This window comes from Lepisosteus platostomus, chromosome 1 (genome assembly GCF_059453375.1).
Source record: "Lepisosteus platostomus isolate fLepPlt1 chromosome 1, fLepPlt1.hap1, whole genome shotgun sequence".
NCBI classification, from domain to species: domain Eukaryota; kingdom Metazoa; phylum Chordata; class Actinopteri; order Semionotiformes; family Lepisosteidae; genus Lepisosteus; species Lepisosteus platostomus.
Genome location: NC_142611.1, coordinates 10,401,020 through 10,419,471, shown reverse-complemented (window position 1 = coordinate 10,419,471; position 18,452 = coordinate 10,401,020). Strand labels below are relative to the sequence as shown.

The following is an 18,452-nucleotide window of genomic DNA, read 5'->3' as shown; positions in this document are numbered from 1 at the left end:
CAGAAGAATAATCACCAAGGACAAGCACTATTAGGCTATAGGAAGATGTTAAAATCTTTAGTATGTGATCTTCTTGAGACTGCTTTTTTTGTCACTTTCTTGGGGCAAACATTTCTTTTCCCCCTTGATTTTTATATGGTTGGAAACTAATACTAACCCTGTGTAGTAAGATCCTGTAATGTGGACAATGACTTCATCTTTTCAAAAGATACCTATACCCAGTGATTTATAGTAGTTATTTGCCGTTATTGTAGGTCTCTTCTTCTGGATTGATCTAGTGGACGAACAATGCTTTCTTCCAAAGCACGAAGAGCGAGGGTTACCACTAGGGTTGGGTTGGTTTCCTGTAGTAACCGGTGCCATCCAATACTCAAAACAAAAAAGGTGTCGTACTGACAGGCCACCACACAGGGGCACTTTATAGTTCATTCATAAAAACTCTTCATGTTGTTATGTGGTCTCACTGAGCAGACATCTGAAAACATCCCTTCTGATACAACTGAACGTTTCACAATGGTGAGCTGCTAATGATTTGTAATTAGCCCAACTCAGCTTGGTGAAGGCTCTGATGCACATTAAGTCATGACACAAGGAAGTTACACAGGAAGTGGACGGGAACGGTGGTTTGCGTCTGTGAACAAAAAATAACTGTCTTATAGCCGTCTACCAGCGGCTGAAGCAACACAACGAGCCACTTACAAAACTCATAGCTTTTTCCTCCAAGTGGAACAGAGAAAAGGAGCTTTGCGCAACTCAGGATCACACAAAAGCCCCTGAGAAGCAGGAAGCAGCCAGCAGAAGAAGCCATGCCCGTGTGCCTGTCCATGTGTCATTAGAATGACAAAGGCAGCTCTCGCCAAGCTCCTCATATTAATTTTGGTCGTTCTTGTCATGTGTCTCCCAGAGTTTTTCACCGCACCTGAAGGTGAGTATCACAGGTCACTGTGTATGTAATCTTAGAAGACTTTCAGGGTGTTTGAATAAAAAAACAGGATCTTTTACAGTATACTGCTTTCCCTGCTGTGTGTTCAATTGTTCAATTGTTAATGAAAGTAAAGCCAGGTAAAGCCTTTTTATCTCAGAAGCAGATCATGTTTCTTAGATCTATGATTATGATCTATGAATCTTAGATCTTAGATGAGAAAAACTTTCATTTTTTAAGGGAAAATTCAATTTCATATTGCCATCCTGTATTACAACTTCAATACAAATAATAACGAGCTATTTTTAGAGGCATTAGTAATAATTCATTATATTACAAGACCGGTAAGTTGAAAACAAATTCTCATTTTCAATAGCAGTCTGGACAAGAGCTTCTTACCAGTACAGAAGACAAAGCAGAAAAAGACAGAAAAGAACAATCTGTATTGTAAAATAATACGAAGTGGAAATGTCAATAGGTGCAGGTGTCAGGCAGAAGGAATCTAATAAGGAAATTGAAAAACATGAAGGTGTTTCAAATTCAAAGGCAGACATTTTCTGCTCACTTTACAGATTGTTACAGTCATTGATGGTGGCAAATTGGAATACCTCTTGGCAAACTTTGTAGCTGCTCTTGCGGGGGATTCAATCTGATGAAGTACTACCTTAAAGTGTAAGATGGCATGGAGAATGGCCATAAATTATGAAGACGGGGAAGTGCATCTCTAATGAAATATTTGTAAATGAACTTACACGTGCGATAAATCCGATGGGTGAATAGAATAAGGGCATCATGTTTCCGAAGAACGGCTCTTAGATGTCTTTTTTTAAACATCACCACGGTCCATGCCTGGGAGTACAACCTCTTGTGGTGAAGGAAACCAGTTTTAAACTTGAATTTACTGTAGCTTGGAATTTATTAATAGTGGGTTTGAAAATAAAAGCACTATCATACCAGATTCTTGAATGTTTAAGATTTAAAATTATTAAAATGTATTTGAGATCAAATCAGAGGATGAAGATTCTCTTTCATGCTGTTGCTAACATGCTATGAAACAGCTGAAGTTCTTACATAATACAGCTGACTGGTTCTTGATAGGGGAGTTTGTGAGTGTGATGTCAAAGTTGATTTATTTGGTGATTTAGAATCAATTTCAAGAGGCCAAATTATAATCTGAAAGAGGTTTAAAGAAATTCAAATTGGCTTTTAAAGATGTCAGTAGGTTTTAACATATCCCCATTAAATCTCCCTGTAATATAACATAAGAGCTCAAGTAAGGAGCAACCTCTTTAATAAATAAGAGGAGCAAACTGGTCTGTAGCAGCCTGTGGCTATCAGACATTTTCATTTTCGAGAGCTCAGTTTTAATTCTGACTAGATTAGGTTATTTAGGGATTCATAAACAAGAAAGCATTGTTAATTATCTTAAAGATAAATGGTAAACCCACCTCCCCCTAGACATTTTTACCCATTAGGTACACTTGATTTTCAGTATTATTTCTTGACCAAGTTGCCAAAATTACTAGCATGCCAGCAGAAGAGCTAAATGCCTATACCCGAAGTTGATTACATTTAGGCTATGTCTGTTATATAAGTAGGCTATGTCTGTTAAAATGAAGAAAATCTACACATCAAAGATCTTTCCAAGACAACAATTGCGGAGAAAGTTATTACTCAAGGGCCCAGGCTAAGAATTTAAACCAGCTCCAGTACAGCCGTAGCACTGAAATATGTGACATGAACGACTCTCTGCAAAATAAAGGTTATTATTCTATTTTTGCTAAACTACCAATGATAAGGATAAAATAATAGTAAGATTCATGGATTTGAAAATACTGAGAAGCTACTTCAAAGAATTTTCTAGAATAGTGACATTACAGAAGCAATGTTACTTAAAGCAATTACAACACCAAAATAAGTACCTGATCCTGGGTCCTACACATCTTGTCTTTAAAAGCTAAGGGGTGACTGTTTTTCCTTTGTGTTTTACAATATTTACTTTGCTGCCACTGCACTTGTGTTTTTATCATCTTGTCACTGTGTGTTACTTCCTTAGGCTGTAATTATGCTGTGATCTGGCTGAGTCACTTCTTCTAAAGGCCAAAGGCAGAAGGTCATGGTACCTACTGTACAGTGGGGATCTGTCACAGTAGGTCTGTTGACTGAGCTCAATTATTCTATGGGATAGGAACCTGCAGACTTCAAGTCATTTGATATAATAAAAACACCAAGTGGGTTGTTTTAGGTATCTCATCCTTCGGATGAGACGTAAAACCGAGGTCCTGACTCTCTGTGGTCATTAAAAATCCCAGGGAGTTTCTCGAAAAGAGTAGGGGTGTAACCCCGGCGTCCTGGCCAAATTTCCCATTGGCCTTAACCAATCATGGCCTCCTAATAATCCCCATCTATGAATTGGCTTCATTACTCTTTGCTCTCCTCCCCACTGATATCTGATGTGTGGTGAGCGTTCTGGCGCACTATGGCTGCCGTCGCATCATCCAGGTGGGGCTGCACATTGGTGGTGGTGGAGGGGAGACCCCATTACCTGTAAAGGGCTTTGAGTGGAGTGTCCAGAAAAAGCGCTATATAAGTGTAAGCAATTATTATTAATTATTATTATTATTGATGTATTGGCAAATTTTGTTAGGAATCTGTATAAAAAGCTATTTCAAATGACATGGTTATCATTTTTGCAAGAAAAGGCATGACCTGCCTAAATATCGAAGTTCACCTGGTTGCTGCTGGGACGATTTTTTTGCACTTTTTCGGCGCCCTTTTTCAGTTCAAATGTTTTCTCTGGAACTCTCTGGAGAATGAGATGTTCTGCTGTAGCCGTCAGCAGACTAGTTCAAAGAATCCAGAAACCAGCTCTGTAAGGGACAGGCCATATTCTGAAAGCCCACCACACCAGCCCAGGACTGTGACTTCCATCTGTATAATAATTTTCAAACTGCAGCGGCTACAGCATTAGATATTCCAGGAAGAAAAACACAATCAGCACCTCGGCACAATGACCGCAGCTCCCAATCAGCACGAAGATTATGTACATACTCAGAGGCAGTTCAGGAGAAAAGCTGATAGATAAGAGATAAAATTACCTGATTCTGTGAGCCAAGGCGGTAGAGGGGATGTTGGAGTGTTTAATTCACTAATATATGCAGTTTCGCTCTGGGCATCCCTGATGGAATACATTACATGGGGATATCGTGGTGAGCATCATGCTGCCAGTTGTGTTAGTCAAAGTAGCACAGAGAGTGGTGGAGGTGCAGTGATGCTGGAAGGCATCTCCTCTATCACATCAATGTTTCTGGTGCAAATTGAGGACAACTTTACTCTTGAGCGATGTACTGACAAAGTCTTCGAGCCAACAGTTTTGCCTTTCCTACAAGCCAATTCGGAAGTCTCATTTTTCCAGATTAAAGATAAGATGAAACAGGGCTAGAAGTACAAGGACAGAGCTTCTAGAAAACAATATCAGGGTCTTGCCTTGGCCAGCTTGTTCTCCTGACCTGAATCGGCTCAGCAATGTCATCAGCAGGAGACAACGACGGCCAGCTAACCTTTGTCAGCCGGCTGCTGCTGCTCAGGAAGTGTGTCAGAACGGCAATATCTGATGTAATTACAGTGCAGGAACTATTGCTTTGTAATCACTGAATAAAACACTATTTTAGATTTTGAGCTCACTGTTAATGCTCATAAATACTGTAACGCTAGATAATGTCGTATATGTCTCAGCCACTTGGGCTGCAGTTCATACAGTATCTCAGTATTCATTCTGCCATTTGTGTCAAAAGCTGTATCTTTCTGTCAAGAGCAGTTTCTTTTTCCTTTTTGTCTTGCAAATGTTGCAAACAGACATAAGCGAGATTACCTGAGCAGTTCAGAGATTGATAAAAGCTTAACAAGGGTTTCTGCAACAGCATGATAGCTGAGAGTGAAGAGGCTCCTGATGGGAAAATAATGACTTTAGCTTGATATCTCTATTTTGCTGACAAATCATAATCAAGAATGCATTGCACGATCACACTCTTTCTCACTCTGTAATATTAACCTGAGTTCTTCGAGAAGAACTACTCAGAGTGTACAAGATGTCTTTATATGTTTGGCCCGAGGCTGAAAAAGACAAGCTCTTTAGTTCAGCACCATGTGCCTTCTATTACAAAAACAACTGATAATCTGTTGCCATTGTATAATGCTTTTATACCACCACTGAAGTATAGCACCAACATCTCCACTACACAACATATCAGATGGTAAAATCTGAAACTGCTTCACTAATTGAATTAAGGGAGAAATTTTGGTAGGCCAGGCTTTACCAAGAGATTTGATGAGATCCTAGGATTTACTAGTGGCCATTGGATGGTCTAGGTGGGCCAAATGTTCTTCCCTCATGTGTTCCTGTTCTTATGTTATCTGTTGTTATTTTTCTGTTGGACTGTTGCTGACCCGGGACACGTTTCCAGGTTGCACATGCTCTCCCTGCCATTTCATGAAAGGAGCCAAGTTTTTAGCTTCAAGTGCCTCTTGTCCCTGGTTGTTAATCCAGAACTGTGGAGTTCCTTGCTTCGTTTTTCTAATGTGAATAATGTAGGTGAAATTAGTTTGTCGTAGGTAATAACTGCAGAGTGAGGGATTCACCTTGCGTTTTTAAAACTGGTGGTGCATCTATTTGCACAAACATAAAATTCCGGGCTTGGTCATTTTGCTTATTTAAGGTGATCTCCAAAGCTTCAGAGTCACTGGCATGGATGTAAATAATCTTGCTGTTTACATCTGTTATGAAGCTGTAGTCATTTCCTTTCAAGACGCTGCTGCCTTTGCAAATGTGGTTGTGTGGCATCATGCAGTGAAACCTTACCTTAATAAGATCTCAATTGCAATGAATCTCAGCTTTCAAGAAAGCCTCCAAGTGTGCACTAAAAATTGCAATTGCATTGCAATGAAAATCAAGTGATTAAAGATGCCCCCTTTGTTCACAATATTGTGGTCTAAATAAAACTACCAGATGCTTTTGATGAAGTCACAGTTACCCATTGATTACAGTGAACTGATTATGCCACAGGGTTAAACTATATAAACTTGATGAAGAGCAAAATACATGAAATTGAGATTGCTAACATCCATCAGGAGGTGTAAAAGTCAATGGCATTACATGCGATCTGGAAAATCATGTTCAATAGTGTCCTCAAGGTCCTTTCAATGAAATTGTAAAGTTAATGGTTTGAATGATCACATGTTCATTAAATAATAAAAAAAAATCTCCTTTGAAAGAGCTTGGGCATTTTTGTGGCTTCCTCTCAGAACAGAACAGCCAGCAGCAAGAATGGAATAGCTCGACATCATTTCTAGTGCCATGCAAGCATGTGGGGAAAGTATTTTGTTAATAATTAAATGTATTCTATTTCATGACAGGATGCAACATCAAGAGATCAATATTCTTAATTCAAAAAGACAGCAGAAATATTCCATACACTATAACACTGAAGTATAATTCTCATGAACTGGGCTAATATCTGCTTGGTTGTGGGATCAAGTCCCTGATTCAGACACTTTTGTTGAACTTTGCGTGAGACACTTTAAAATGGGTTGTTTGACCCTCCCTTGACTTCATTTTTATCAATCTTTTCCACAACTTTTTTCACAACTGTTTTAGGAACTGCGGCATTATATCGTGTTATGATCTCAGACCAAGCATCTGAATGTTCCATTTTCTGCTCCCTTCCACCTTTCTCATGTCAGTTTTGACTAATTCGGTAGTTTGTGATCAGTGGAGAAGTTATGAGCTCAGCCTCCAAGCATGTTTTTTTATAACTGATTAACCAGAAGTTTTTACACCTTTTACATTTTGATGTCATATCTGGCATCTGTCATGACGTTTGCATGAAATGTGTAGTTATACTTTTATCATTTAAAAGCATTTCTCAGTATGTCAAAGAGGAATGTAGTAACCTCTTTGTGTATTTCTTGTTTCAGATTAATTTCAATTAGTAGTATGACCCCAATTCCTTTATTGGCATACCATTTTTTCACACCCCTTGTTGTTTTAAATCTTCTGTTATTTATCAATTTAACAGCAACTACAAACTAGAAACATTATTTTTCTCATTGATCTTCAGAAATGTAATGGATAGGTTTGTCAATGCCCTCTATCCGAGAGATGTAAAAAAAAGATCTCAGGATCAATCAGGGATCTGATGGATAAGATCTTGTTGACCTTAACATGAGGAAAACCCACTTCAACATAGATGTAGAGAAAAGGTCCAAGCTATACTCATGCCTTGCTTAATAAACACAACAGAAAAAAAAGGTTTCTCAAAATAAACTTTCCAAAGCATCAACAAAAAAATCTTCTGCCCAGTCTCCCTTTTGATCTCTCTGACATATCTTTTTCAAATCTGAAGGCTGTTTTAACTGTGTCCTCTAGTGGTAGTTCTATGGTTATTGCAGGCCATTGTGGGATTGTGGGATACCCTGCCACACTCACAAACGCCTTGCTGGGGCTGAAAACCTGACTGATGCCACTCAACAGGACGAAAAGCCAAATAGAGCAGTGTAGGATTTCAACCCATGCCACACACATAGGTACCAACTATGTGCAACACACACACATGATTGGGGCTTACCAAGGGAAACCGTAGAAATTTAACAGAAGAAATGTTTAATGTTTTAACATAACTGAAGAAATATTTGTTTTTCAAATGAATTTAGAACTATTTATTCTTTGCTGCATTACACCTTTACTGTTACAAAATAGGAAAAACTAAACACTATGCAATTCGCTGCAGTCAAAGTTATGACAAAGTCACAGTAGGTATTGACTAATAATACATTACCCGACACCCTCCCATGGCTGACAGAAGACCAGTTTTTTTATTTTCTGTGCAGTGTCACGAAACGTTTTTCAGGACCCTATGCAGACGATAAAATCCGGAAGGGAGTTCAACAAACACAGGGAAAAAAAAAACTGGGAGGCGTGTCAACAGTGCGCTGGTGCTCGGGGGGGCGTGGTCCAAGGCAAACAAGTCCAAAGGGAGTCCATAGGAAAATCGGGGGAATGCAAATGTCCGGAGCCAGGTGATCCTTCCATGACAAAGACATAACAAAGTTAAAAGCCGGAGGGGGATCTGTTTTCGTCGGGGGAATAAAAAGGGGTTTAGGGGCCAGGCGCTCCCAGCCCCGGACCCAGATGGTCAGGACGCCGTTGCGAAGCCTATGCCGTTGAGCCTCTCCTGGACTCGCGGGTAGATGGGTGTCCATCTTCCAAAGCCGAGCCTGGAATGGTGGGAGCGTCTGGCTTTTAAAGGGAAGGGCTGGAACAGGATCAGGTGCAGGAAAATCAGTACAAACAAGAAAGGGCTGGAGTGCCCTTAAGAGGAGGGACTTGCGATCGTGACATTAACCACACAAAGAAGGTGGAGGTGTGTCAGTTGAACTATTTTGGACAGAAACCCCCCAAAATCCCTACTCTTAAACAATAGAACACCATGTTTCATGACCTCTTTCACATTTTTGTTTATGTGAGGAAGCTATTAAACTTGCTGAAACTAGAAACTAGATAAAGTGGAAACTTTAACAAAACAGTGATTAATACATCATTTTTCTAAATGACTTTTGAGGAAGTTTTCAACCATGAAAATAAATTGAGCTTTGTTACTGGACACAGAGAAACTCAGTTATTTTCCCCCAGTCTGTTAACTATGAAGGCAAGATTCCTTTTCTTAGCCCAGGTGAGTGTTCTATCCTCTGTGACAGAGGCAGATAGTGCTGCTTATAAATCATGGCTAGACCCCTAAGACCCACTGATAAATATAGCCCTGGATGACACGGAACTCTTTCAACTTTTGTTTCACTCTCTCACAGGAGTCAAGATATCTTTTACATGCACAGCAATGTGTCCATCCTCTGATGATGAGATGCAACAGTTAATTTTCCTCAACATTTCCCAAACTCACTTGAAGGAAACCATCCTAGAAGTCTGCACGAGCTTCCTAAACATGAGCTCTGAGAGAGAGACATTTGAGCGCAGAGAGAGTGGGACACCAGATGACCTTCAGTCGGCATGGTTTATATGCGAGACAGAAAGTGACCTGCACACTATGTATCAGAGCATCTCAGCATCAGGTACGCAGCACACCCTATTAAAGATTTCAATGCTTTCCCTTGTTTCTCATATTTGAATTAAAAGTTACCTTATTCATTGTTCTGTCTTGCTAAGTTATTTTTCTGAAAAATAAACTCATATACTGGAGAAACGTTTGAACACATGCATTAGGTAACATTTATTTTTTTCAGCAACACTATTAATTCATTATTTCTGATGTCTAATACTATATGTATAGAATGTAATATACAGTACATTGTAATAATCATTGTAATAATATACATTATAATATAGTACCTGGACATTAAAACATTAAGAGCTAAAGGCATTACTGCACTCATTTTTATTTTCCATTCTCTGTATAAAATAAAGGTTATCATTGAAGTGCAGGTATGTTGACTACATGTGTGGTATAACTCTTCTGAAGAGTGGTTTGGACTCTGGCCTAGAAGGTTGTGGGTTCAAATCACAGGCTGGTCACTTGAGCAAATTACTTCACTCCGATTGCTTCAGTAAAATATACAGGTGTATAACTGGGTATAAATGTGAAGCGCTTTAGTTAAAAGAATCGGGAAATAAAAATGTTTATATGACAATTGGATGGCCAGTAACCACAGTTAACAGTTAACAAAGTAACTTTATTTCCCAGTGAGCTGCAACATCATACTATCAGGGTGATACCATACAGTAGCTCAGAAAACAAACCACCCTATAAGAGGGAAATTTGAAGCTTACTTCAGTAAAGGAAGGAAGTGGTAGGGTGATGTTTAAAGTAACTGTGTTTAACTGTGAATCCACTGTTTCTTATGCACTGAAACACAACAAAAGGAGCTACTTGTATAGTAGCTAGATCTTCATTTTTATCCAGGTAAAGATCCTTTTGATAAGTTTACTGTAGACAGCTTCAGAACATAACAGGTAAAGAGATACAATGCCAACAGAAGGCTTTAGGACAGACAAAGCAGAACAATTTTTAAAACTTTTTACTACAGTAAAAATTACTCAGAACTACAACTGTGAATGTTAATCTTTTGAACAAACTGAACAATTGTGTTCTCTTGTATTGTTCTTACTATTCATGGTCATAGTATTAATATTTCTATTTTTGTTGTAGAATCTGTAAATAAACCCTATTCTTTGGGTTTCCTACAGAATTAATGATTGCAGAGTAATGGGAAAAGATGACTTGCTTGTCTTGTAAATTAGAGCCAACTTTAATGTTTAGAACATTTACAAAGCCAGTGAGGGAAAGCCTCCTCTTTGGAACCAGTTTGTATTTTCTGACTATGTTCTCTGACCTACAGTGATATTTGTGTTTCCAGGGTCACCTGCCAGGGGGTCTTTGTTGAATCCAGAACCGGGGTCTGTGACACAGGCTGTCACAGTGACAAGGTGTTTAAACACCAGCTTGTGCCACGGAGTGGACACGGGACAGAGTGCTTTTTATTTCCTGACAGAAGACCTGTCCAGTCAAAGGACCCAACCTCCTTCCTCAAACCACACCTACTGTATTGCTTACATGGAAGGGAAGAATATCACAGACATGAATGCTACAGTGCATGTCAACACCATGTATGACGGTAATGCTGTTCTTTGTCTTGAAGAGTTCAATATTAAGTTGAAAATAACAGTTACAATTTCACTGCCTAGGAGTGTCCAGGCGTGGTGCTTGAGGGTCTGTGTGTGTCTGCAGGTCTCTTCTCCTGAAAAATGTGAAAAAAAACCTCTTAAATCAATCCAATTAAGTCAAGGACCATGACTGCTCCTCCCTGATAGGGCTTATAGTACACAGATTGAATAGTTTTACTGACTAAAACAGCCGAAACTTTATGAGGAAAGTCATCGAGTATATCAAGGTTTTTTATGTGATTGATTCAAGAAGGGGAGCTATTGTTTAAACACTAATGCCTACCGATAATCAGGGCACCACGTGCCACAGAGCTGACCTCACAAACATGTATTGCTCTGAGGCTGTAATGTGCGTGCTGCTCACCGGACTTGTGTAATTTTATAAGTGCTGTTAAGAGAGCAATTTCATGTACCGGTGGACTTTGTACGCATTACCCTTTAGGCTTTATTTTATTGGAGTGTGTTTACAGTCAGGTACAAAATTGATTGCTATAAACCAACTCTATTAAATTGCTTAAAAAATATAAAAATAAATTGCTTGTGTTTTACTGCTGGTAATGTGGCCGAGAAACCTTGGGTGAAACGGAGCGACTGTCAATTATAGAGACTTTGAGAGCTGCTCCGTCCTCAGGGATGGTAGCAGCTTTCCTCACTGTGACAGTTTCACTGTTTTCCATTTAACTCTTTACCGAAACCGCCGCAGAGCAGAAGTGACCTGAATTCTGGTGTGGGGGAATGCAGCCAGCAGGCTCTTTTCAAAGGGAATAGAAGACGCACTTGAACAGGAAATACGACAGTTTCGTTAAGGTGATCATTATTGTCTGGCAAAAGAGGCTTGCAAGGCAAAAAGAAGGGCAGGGATTTGGCACAAGGTGAGAAATTGTTAGCACAGAGCTTAGCCACTCCCTGTGTCGATGAAAATAAGTATATAGAAAGGAACAGCAGTGCTTGTCACTGCCAAGGATCAAAGGATTCACATTTGAAGTGATCGCTCTTTGATAGTAAGATCCTGCTATGGAGCTCTGGAAAACTGAAGCACACCAAAGCATGGCTGTCTTTGGAATGTTTGTGCTGTGGGTCTCCACACCTGTCTGTGTACTTTTCTAACGATCAAGGAACTTGTCCCATCAGAGCTCCGGTGCCTACAGAGAAGCTGTTCGTTATGAGAGGACTGCATGCTTAAAACTTTATTTAGAGAATGAAGGGGATTTTTTTCCAAATCGTATTTCCACGATTTGGATTACGTGTCCAAATCTTTCTCTTTCTTGAAACACAAAACAAAAGAACACTACCTGCTTAGAGAATGGCACCCGACCAAAAAGTTAGAGCTCTCTTCCACTGCCCAGGCTGGTCATATGACCATGCACAGCTGTACAGTAGCTTAAAAAATGAATTCCCTGTTACACCTCTTGATTCATACGTTTTTTTTTTAATTTATAGTAATTAAAGTTTTTCTAAAAGCGCCGAGATATGATAGTTGTATTAAAAATGATTTGTCTTTTGTGCCTCTGATAAAGAGACTCATCGGAAGCCGGATCAGAAAGAAATATTCTCTTGGGTTGACAGAGATAACAGAAGAGATCAAATCATAGAAATTCACAATTTATTTCACTTATAATGTGAGAAATGTCAGTTTTTAGTAGTGTGATTCCTTATTAAATTCCCCCGATATATACACTGCTAATTGAAGGGTGATTAGTGTGTTTAAAAAAAACAATATGAACTGAAAATTAGAATCAAATGGATTGGAACACTTTTAATGATCTAGAAAATAGTTTTTTTCTCAAGAAGAAAAGCTTTGTCCAGGGTGCATTCCCTGTGCTCACTTGCAGTGATGAAGCCTGGTTTCCAGAACAAGAATGTTTTGGAAAATAAAAGGAGCACAGCAAAACATGGAAGGCAAATGCTGGGAATACAAATATAGGACAAAAAAAGGGAATGAATGGTTAAGACCGTATAGGAGTTTGTGACTTTGCTGGAAAAGTGAAGGAACCAAAATGGTAACAGACCAGATGAACAACAAGAAGAATGGATCCACACTGGGCAAACTTCTCACACAGATCCCAAGAGTATAGTTTCAAAAAGCAAGGAGGCCTCTAGGGGGAAATGGGAAGATGAATTTACCCTGAAGCGCAAACAGTATATCCCTTGATTGAGCTGTGAAGCAGCCACCAGACTCTAATGAATTGCATTGTGAAAACCACAAGGTGAAGAGCTCACTGACTGAGAGGGATAGGCTATGAGGTTATTTGTAAATGAATAGTAATGAATGAGTGTTCATTATTATTTCATGATATACTGTATAGAAGTGTGGGCTATTTGCACGTTTGCTTCTTGCCAGTGACTTTAGCTGTTCAATATTCTACATATCCTTATAGCACAGATTGTGTTGAACAGTATTAACAGTTATTCTTTCTGTCATTTGTCATTGTGTTTGTCTGGGACACTAAACCCTATGTTTGAACAATTTCTCTTTCTTTACAGATTGGTCATGTAAGGTTCGAATCTTTTGGCTGACCTTGATATTAACAGTTGTCTTGCTGGTGCTTACCATTGTACTGTGTCAAATATACTGGAAGACACGCACCTGCAGGAGTGAGTATTATTCCTGTTGGAATCTGTTTGCTGAATTGTTGTGTTGCGAATTGGGAGGAGGGGTGTCGTGAATCTCGTGCTCCTGCAGAGTAAAGAAGATTTGCTCTGTGATCAGGCACAGACAGTTATCCTCCTGGGATCTGGAGGCACTTTCAGCCTACCAGTCTGTATTTAGGCACTTCAGACCTGAAACCTCATTAACAGCCACTGCAAAGCAAAAACAAAAGAGAAAATTACTGTACATGAGAGCGAATCTCTGCTGCAAAAATTGTGGTAAATAACCATGGCATTGCTGGAGTTGTTCACAGAGAACAGTATTCACTATATGTTCTCAAACTCGCTCACAGCTCACTGACTCAAACAGGCACGTACTGTAAGTGAGCCCAAGCCAGCTCTAGACAGAGCCCTACCTCTTTCTCCTTCCCAACAGATCCTGTTTGGTCAGGTTTCCTCCTCCAGAACACTGGGATGCTTGACGCAGAACAGCCAGTTTGATGTCCTTCTCTGGAGTCTAGTCCAAAACCGAATATCTCTCTTCAGGCTGCTCTGTTATAAGCTTCCTAATTACCGATGGGTGCAGCTAATTCCACAGAGATCCTATCCTAACAGCCGCTTTCCCTGTGATTCCAGGGCTCTTCCCCACCCCCCATTGGGCCTGGTGGAGCCAAGATGGTTCCAACTTTCACTAGATCACAATGCTTTAGTACATTTGGTCCGAATAAGAAACGTCTTGACAACGTCTTGTTTAGTAGTAGAGGATTACACAAGAAGAAATGAGATATCACTGCTGTAGTTGTTGCTTATGGAAGCAGATATCAGTTGCATGGAACAACTTCTAATTGTATTTGTTGACATTTCAAAAGTACTAAAGAAAAACAGTAGCTAATCCCCAATTTTCCCATTCAAAGTCATAATTGTGTCACCTGCTGTACTCTGGTGCACGGCTGACAGGGATTATAAGCACAGCAGTGAAACCAGGAACACAGCAGAAAGATTTCATTGGTCTCGAAATAATTGGGATGCTTCTTTGATACCATGAAACTGTGTAAAAGAAACTGTGAAGAATAGTCCTTTCTCTATGCTATTGAAATGGTACAAAAGCTCTTTTTTTTTTCCCCTCCAGGAAAACCACCATTATCAAACCAGAATTGGGAATATCAAAATGTTCTCAGCAACATGTTAAGAGGTAAGAAAGAATCTGGTATGATCTTAAATTATATTAATGTTGTTAATTATATTAAACTTTGTTTTTCTGTGAGTGCCCTTGGTTTGTTTAAAATTTTAAATTCAATGTAATAAATTACTAAATGAGAAATTCTCTGAAAAAATAAAATGAATACCCTTACATTTTAACAGTATTTATAAAGAAGTGTTGCATTGGCTCACTGCCCAATGTTTTAATAAATGGACTTTTTGAATTTAAGGGAAGAAAGCAGCTGTAATGATTTAAGTTCAGTGAACAGAAAACATACAGTATTGGTATTATAACCCTTAACCAATTACTTCCACTATGAAAAGATGACTAAAATTAATATTAGATGGTCCTGTATGTCTAATAATAAGATATTATTAATAAGATAAAATTAAACCTTTTTAATTCATCTAAATATTTTTTTTAAACTTTAGTTTGATGTCATGCTTTTCACAGGGGAGGCAAATCAGCAGAATCTGTCAAATCCAACACGAAGATCAGGTAACAACCTGTTTATTATCCTGTCCAAACCCAGGTCTTTTTACACATTTTACTCTCTAGTCACCTTTTCCTTGTCTTTTTCCTTATCCCTTTTTCAAATCAGATATTAAATAGATTATTTCCATCATCAGATACTATTTTTAAACAGTTCCATATTCAATCATGAATTTTCAGATTACCTTGTTGTAGTAGAATGTTTTAAATAAATTCCTGTATTTAATTTGTAGCTATGGGTTAAAAATAACAACAATGTACAGGTAAAGGCAGGAATCACATACAGTCCACCCATCATAAGTGTACTTAGTTTTGCAGAAAATTAATTGCATTGAATTCCAGCTGCCATTTCCTTGAAACAATGTGCCAAGCTGGGGGAATCTGTTGGGCCCAGCGCTTGGTACAAAGTAAATTGAAATTGCTAACCTCCTCTGTCTGTTTATGTTAAAAAAGAGGTCAGGAATCTTGTGTATCTTGACAAGTAAATAACTTCCCCAGCAGTTAGCTGAGCTCAACAGGCTGTAAGCTTTATGCACTTGTCTCAGAGCACTGTGCAACCAAATACTTAAAAAAAAGGTTATATATTTTTTTAATTAAATGCTGTCAACATTTTCAGGACATTTTCTATGCCACAATTTAGAGATTTTAATAAGAAAAGAGGGACATAGAAATAGAATGGGTGTGTGTCCAGCTCATCTTGAATTTCCCTGGGCAGCACCTCAACAACTTAGGTTGTTTTTCCTTTTTTTGAAATTGTAGTTAAGCCATGAACTGTAGTGTATCTGTTCTTCCAGTGCTGCTGAATAGCATACTCTGTAGCTGTGGTAAAACAAACAAACAGGAATTAAATTAGTGGAAGACATTGAACAAAGTCTTTGATGTATCCATTTTGTTAAATGTTAAAATTTACTTTTCTTACAGCAATTGATAGGCCGTTAACTCCAATTCCCGAACAAGAATCAGGTAATGACCTGCTTGTTGTTTTGGTCAAACTCAGCTGTACATCATCAATATAATTCATTGAAGCGAACGTCATAGTGACTGAACAGGCAAACACAGGATAGGTCATAGCCATACAGTCTGTATAGTCAGGTTGAATTAAATCTTACGATCCCAGGGTTGTCTAATTTCTGTACCAGCTTCACTTTCAGTTTCTGAGTAGAATTTAAAATGAGCAAGAAATGTCCTTAGTTAGGTCTTTGTAATTGCATCCAATTGAATTTTTTCAAACGTCTATTTTCATTTATCTAATGTAAAAGATTGCAAAAACGTAACTTGAAATCTTAAAGTAACTTGGCATTCATTGTTTTTGTAGAAGAGGATCAACCTATTTATCAGAATGAAGGTTTTTTAGAAGGTAAGAAACTTGTGTTCAAAGAACTCATTGACGTTTTTCCATATTTTGATAATGCAGTAATTAGAGGCCCAAGAAGCCTAAAACTAGAGCCTAAATGAATTGACTCAATTTAATTAGACTCTATTGATCTTGCGTTGCTGGATGTTAAATATAAAGTCTAAGGATAACACCCGGAGTGTACTTGTGTTTATGGGCTTTAAAACACAATTTAAAATGCAATTTTGTAAAATACTTTGGGATAACTGTTTGAGGACAACTAAAGTACAACAATAAATTTATAATTTTATTGAGCGCTTAGAAGAAATGCAAATTAGAGGATGCTGCAGCTCTTGTGAGCAACAAATCATTTTTGAAATCAGTATTTACTAAGGGTTTGTCAATGTTTCCAAAATGAACATTGGCAGCTTTAAAGTTCTGTTGCATTTGTAAAACATTTTTCTGTCAAAAGCTGTTGAACTTGGTATCTTTGTTTGAAGTAAAGTGACAGCTCTTTTAATTTATCTGTACTGGATATTCAAATACTAAAAAATCTGTAAAAATAACTGCAAGCTATTATAAATTTTCTATTACGTAAACCTCTTTGAGGTTAGTATTTTTGAAAGTGCAATATAAATGTAGTATATTATTAATGGCACTACTACCGATGCTCTGTAATGAAACTGAATGTAGGACAAGGTAATGAGGTTATCACCATGACAGAATTCAAAGATATCCTTCAGGCCTATAATTAGCATAAAATCATATCCTGGGGTTTATTTTAAACTTGTTTATTTAAATGAAAATAAGGTTCTTCACATCGGTTAAACTGAGAGAACGGGGAGAGCTTAAGCCTTCTTATTTTACAGTATATGCAAGTCAGACAATACAGTAAATGAAAAACAATCCATTAGAGAGAGTAGTGTAATAGCTTGCTGTAGTGTTTTTATTGGAGGGAACATTTTAATATGGAGGTATTTCGAAGAAAATAATGCATTTTCAGTCCTGTAGTTTCTCTGCCGTGAAAGAACGTACTGGTATCAACCCAGACGTTCACAATGGAACAAGGCAGGTCATGCACAGTTTGGTTAAGGGTGTTCTCAATGAGTTTAGATAGCTCATAGTGAAAATTCGCACTGGCTCACAAAAGACAAGCTGGCAAGCTTACACAACCCTGAGCCACAGCAACTGATATGTGGGATGGAAATAATGCCTGATGGCAATGCAGCCCCAAGTGAATGATGTTTGATATTTTCTTACAGAAACTGAGGATGCATATGCTAATGAACACTATATATAAAGAGGTAAAACACAATTTCAGTCCTTGATTCCCAGATGCTAAGCCAATGTCAAACTATTAACTCTTTGAGTGTGATTTGTACTGTACGTGGTTTTATCTGGACTGTGCATTACTTTAGAGCTTTGTGGGTTTTCTAATTTGGGAAAATAACAATAAATGTACAGTACATGGTGACTGAGAACTTAGACTTAGACACAGCATCAAATAAGAACCTGCACTTAGAAAAATGCATTTACAGAGGACGTTGATGTTTAGCTGTTTAACCTTAAAGCTAGATGATGGATGTTCAGAGAAATTACTGAGCTGCTTAAGCTAGGACCTAAGGTACATGGAAGAGCCTTAAAGGCCTCATTGACATTAACATACTAATGTGAGCCTCTCTTTTCTCCCGAAGTGGTTTAGGTGGACAGGAACAGATGACAGCTCAACTGAATGTAACTCCTGCTACGCAGATACTAAGATACTACACTTGGCACTGGTTCTGACATACAGGGTCAGCACCCGCAGTCACCCCAGAGGACCAATGTGTAGGAAACTGTCAAAACAGAACTTCAGGAACATAGATATATGGAATTTTTTTACTTTTATTAGACTGTATTTTTATACTTATTTATGAGAGGTTTATTTTTTCATTTGTTAATATGCTGAAATGTAAAGCCTGTGTCAGATAATTTATGGTTAAGAATAAACTTTTTAAACAGTTCCAGCGCTTGCATGTTTTTGTCTTTAGTGTGCTTCTCCTACAAAACTACATGAGCCGGTTTTTGGAGAATACATTTTAAAATATGGGTCCCGAGAGGAAACATTCACAGACTAATCACGTATTCTGATGATTTCAGAGTGTTTCATGTCTGGGGGAAATCCGAGTACAACACCATTAACGAG

At 38.4% G+C, this 18,452-nt stretch overlaps 1 protein-coding gene across 2 annotated transcripts; it reads left to right on the top strand.

Annotated features, from left to right (window-relative positions):
• The first annotated feature begins 484 nt into the window (after positions 1-484).
• On the top strand, positions 485-18,270 carry LOC148677662 (uncharacterized). Of its 2 annotated transcripts, XM_088620503.1 has the most exons (10): positions 487-925; positions 8,783-9,043; positions 10,346-10,603; positions 13,137-13,247; positions 14,371-14,433; positions 14,896-14,940; positions 15,856-15,897; positions 16,250-16,291; positions 17,530-17,571; positions 17,962-18,270. In XM_088620503.1, exons 1-9 carry the CDS (start codon positions 838-840, stop codon positions 17,565-17,567), a joined length of 948 nt encoding a protein of 315 aa, XP_088476629.1. In that variant the 5' UTR covers positions 487-837; the 3' UTR covers positions 17,568-17,571; positions 17,962-18,270. The 2 variants fall into 2 exon arrangements, 1 of the variants encoding a protein (XP_088476629.1); XR_015930557.1 differs by lacking the exons at positions 16,250-16,291; positions 17,530-17,571; positions 17,962-18,270 and having other exon boundaries at positions 485-925; positions 13,678-14,433.
• Positions 18,271-18,452: the final 182 nt, after the last annotated feature.

What these genes read in the sequence shown, in the direction of transcription:
- LOC148677662 (XM_088620503.1), top strand. Translation starts at nt 838, where the DNA reads ATGACAAAGGCAGCTCTCGCCAAGCTCCTCATATTAATTTTGGTCGTT. An exon ending in TCAGAGCATCTCAGCATCAG is followed by an intron (nt 9,044 to 10,345) that starts GTACGCAGCACA and finishes TTGTGTTTCCAG; the next exon opens with GGTCACCTGCCAGGGGGTCT. An exon ending in GAATGAAGGTTTTTTAGAAG is followed by an intron (nt 16,292 to 17,529) that starts GTAAGAAACTTG and finishes ATTTTCTTACAG; the next exon opens with AAACTGAGGATGCATATGCT.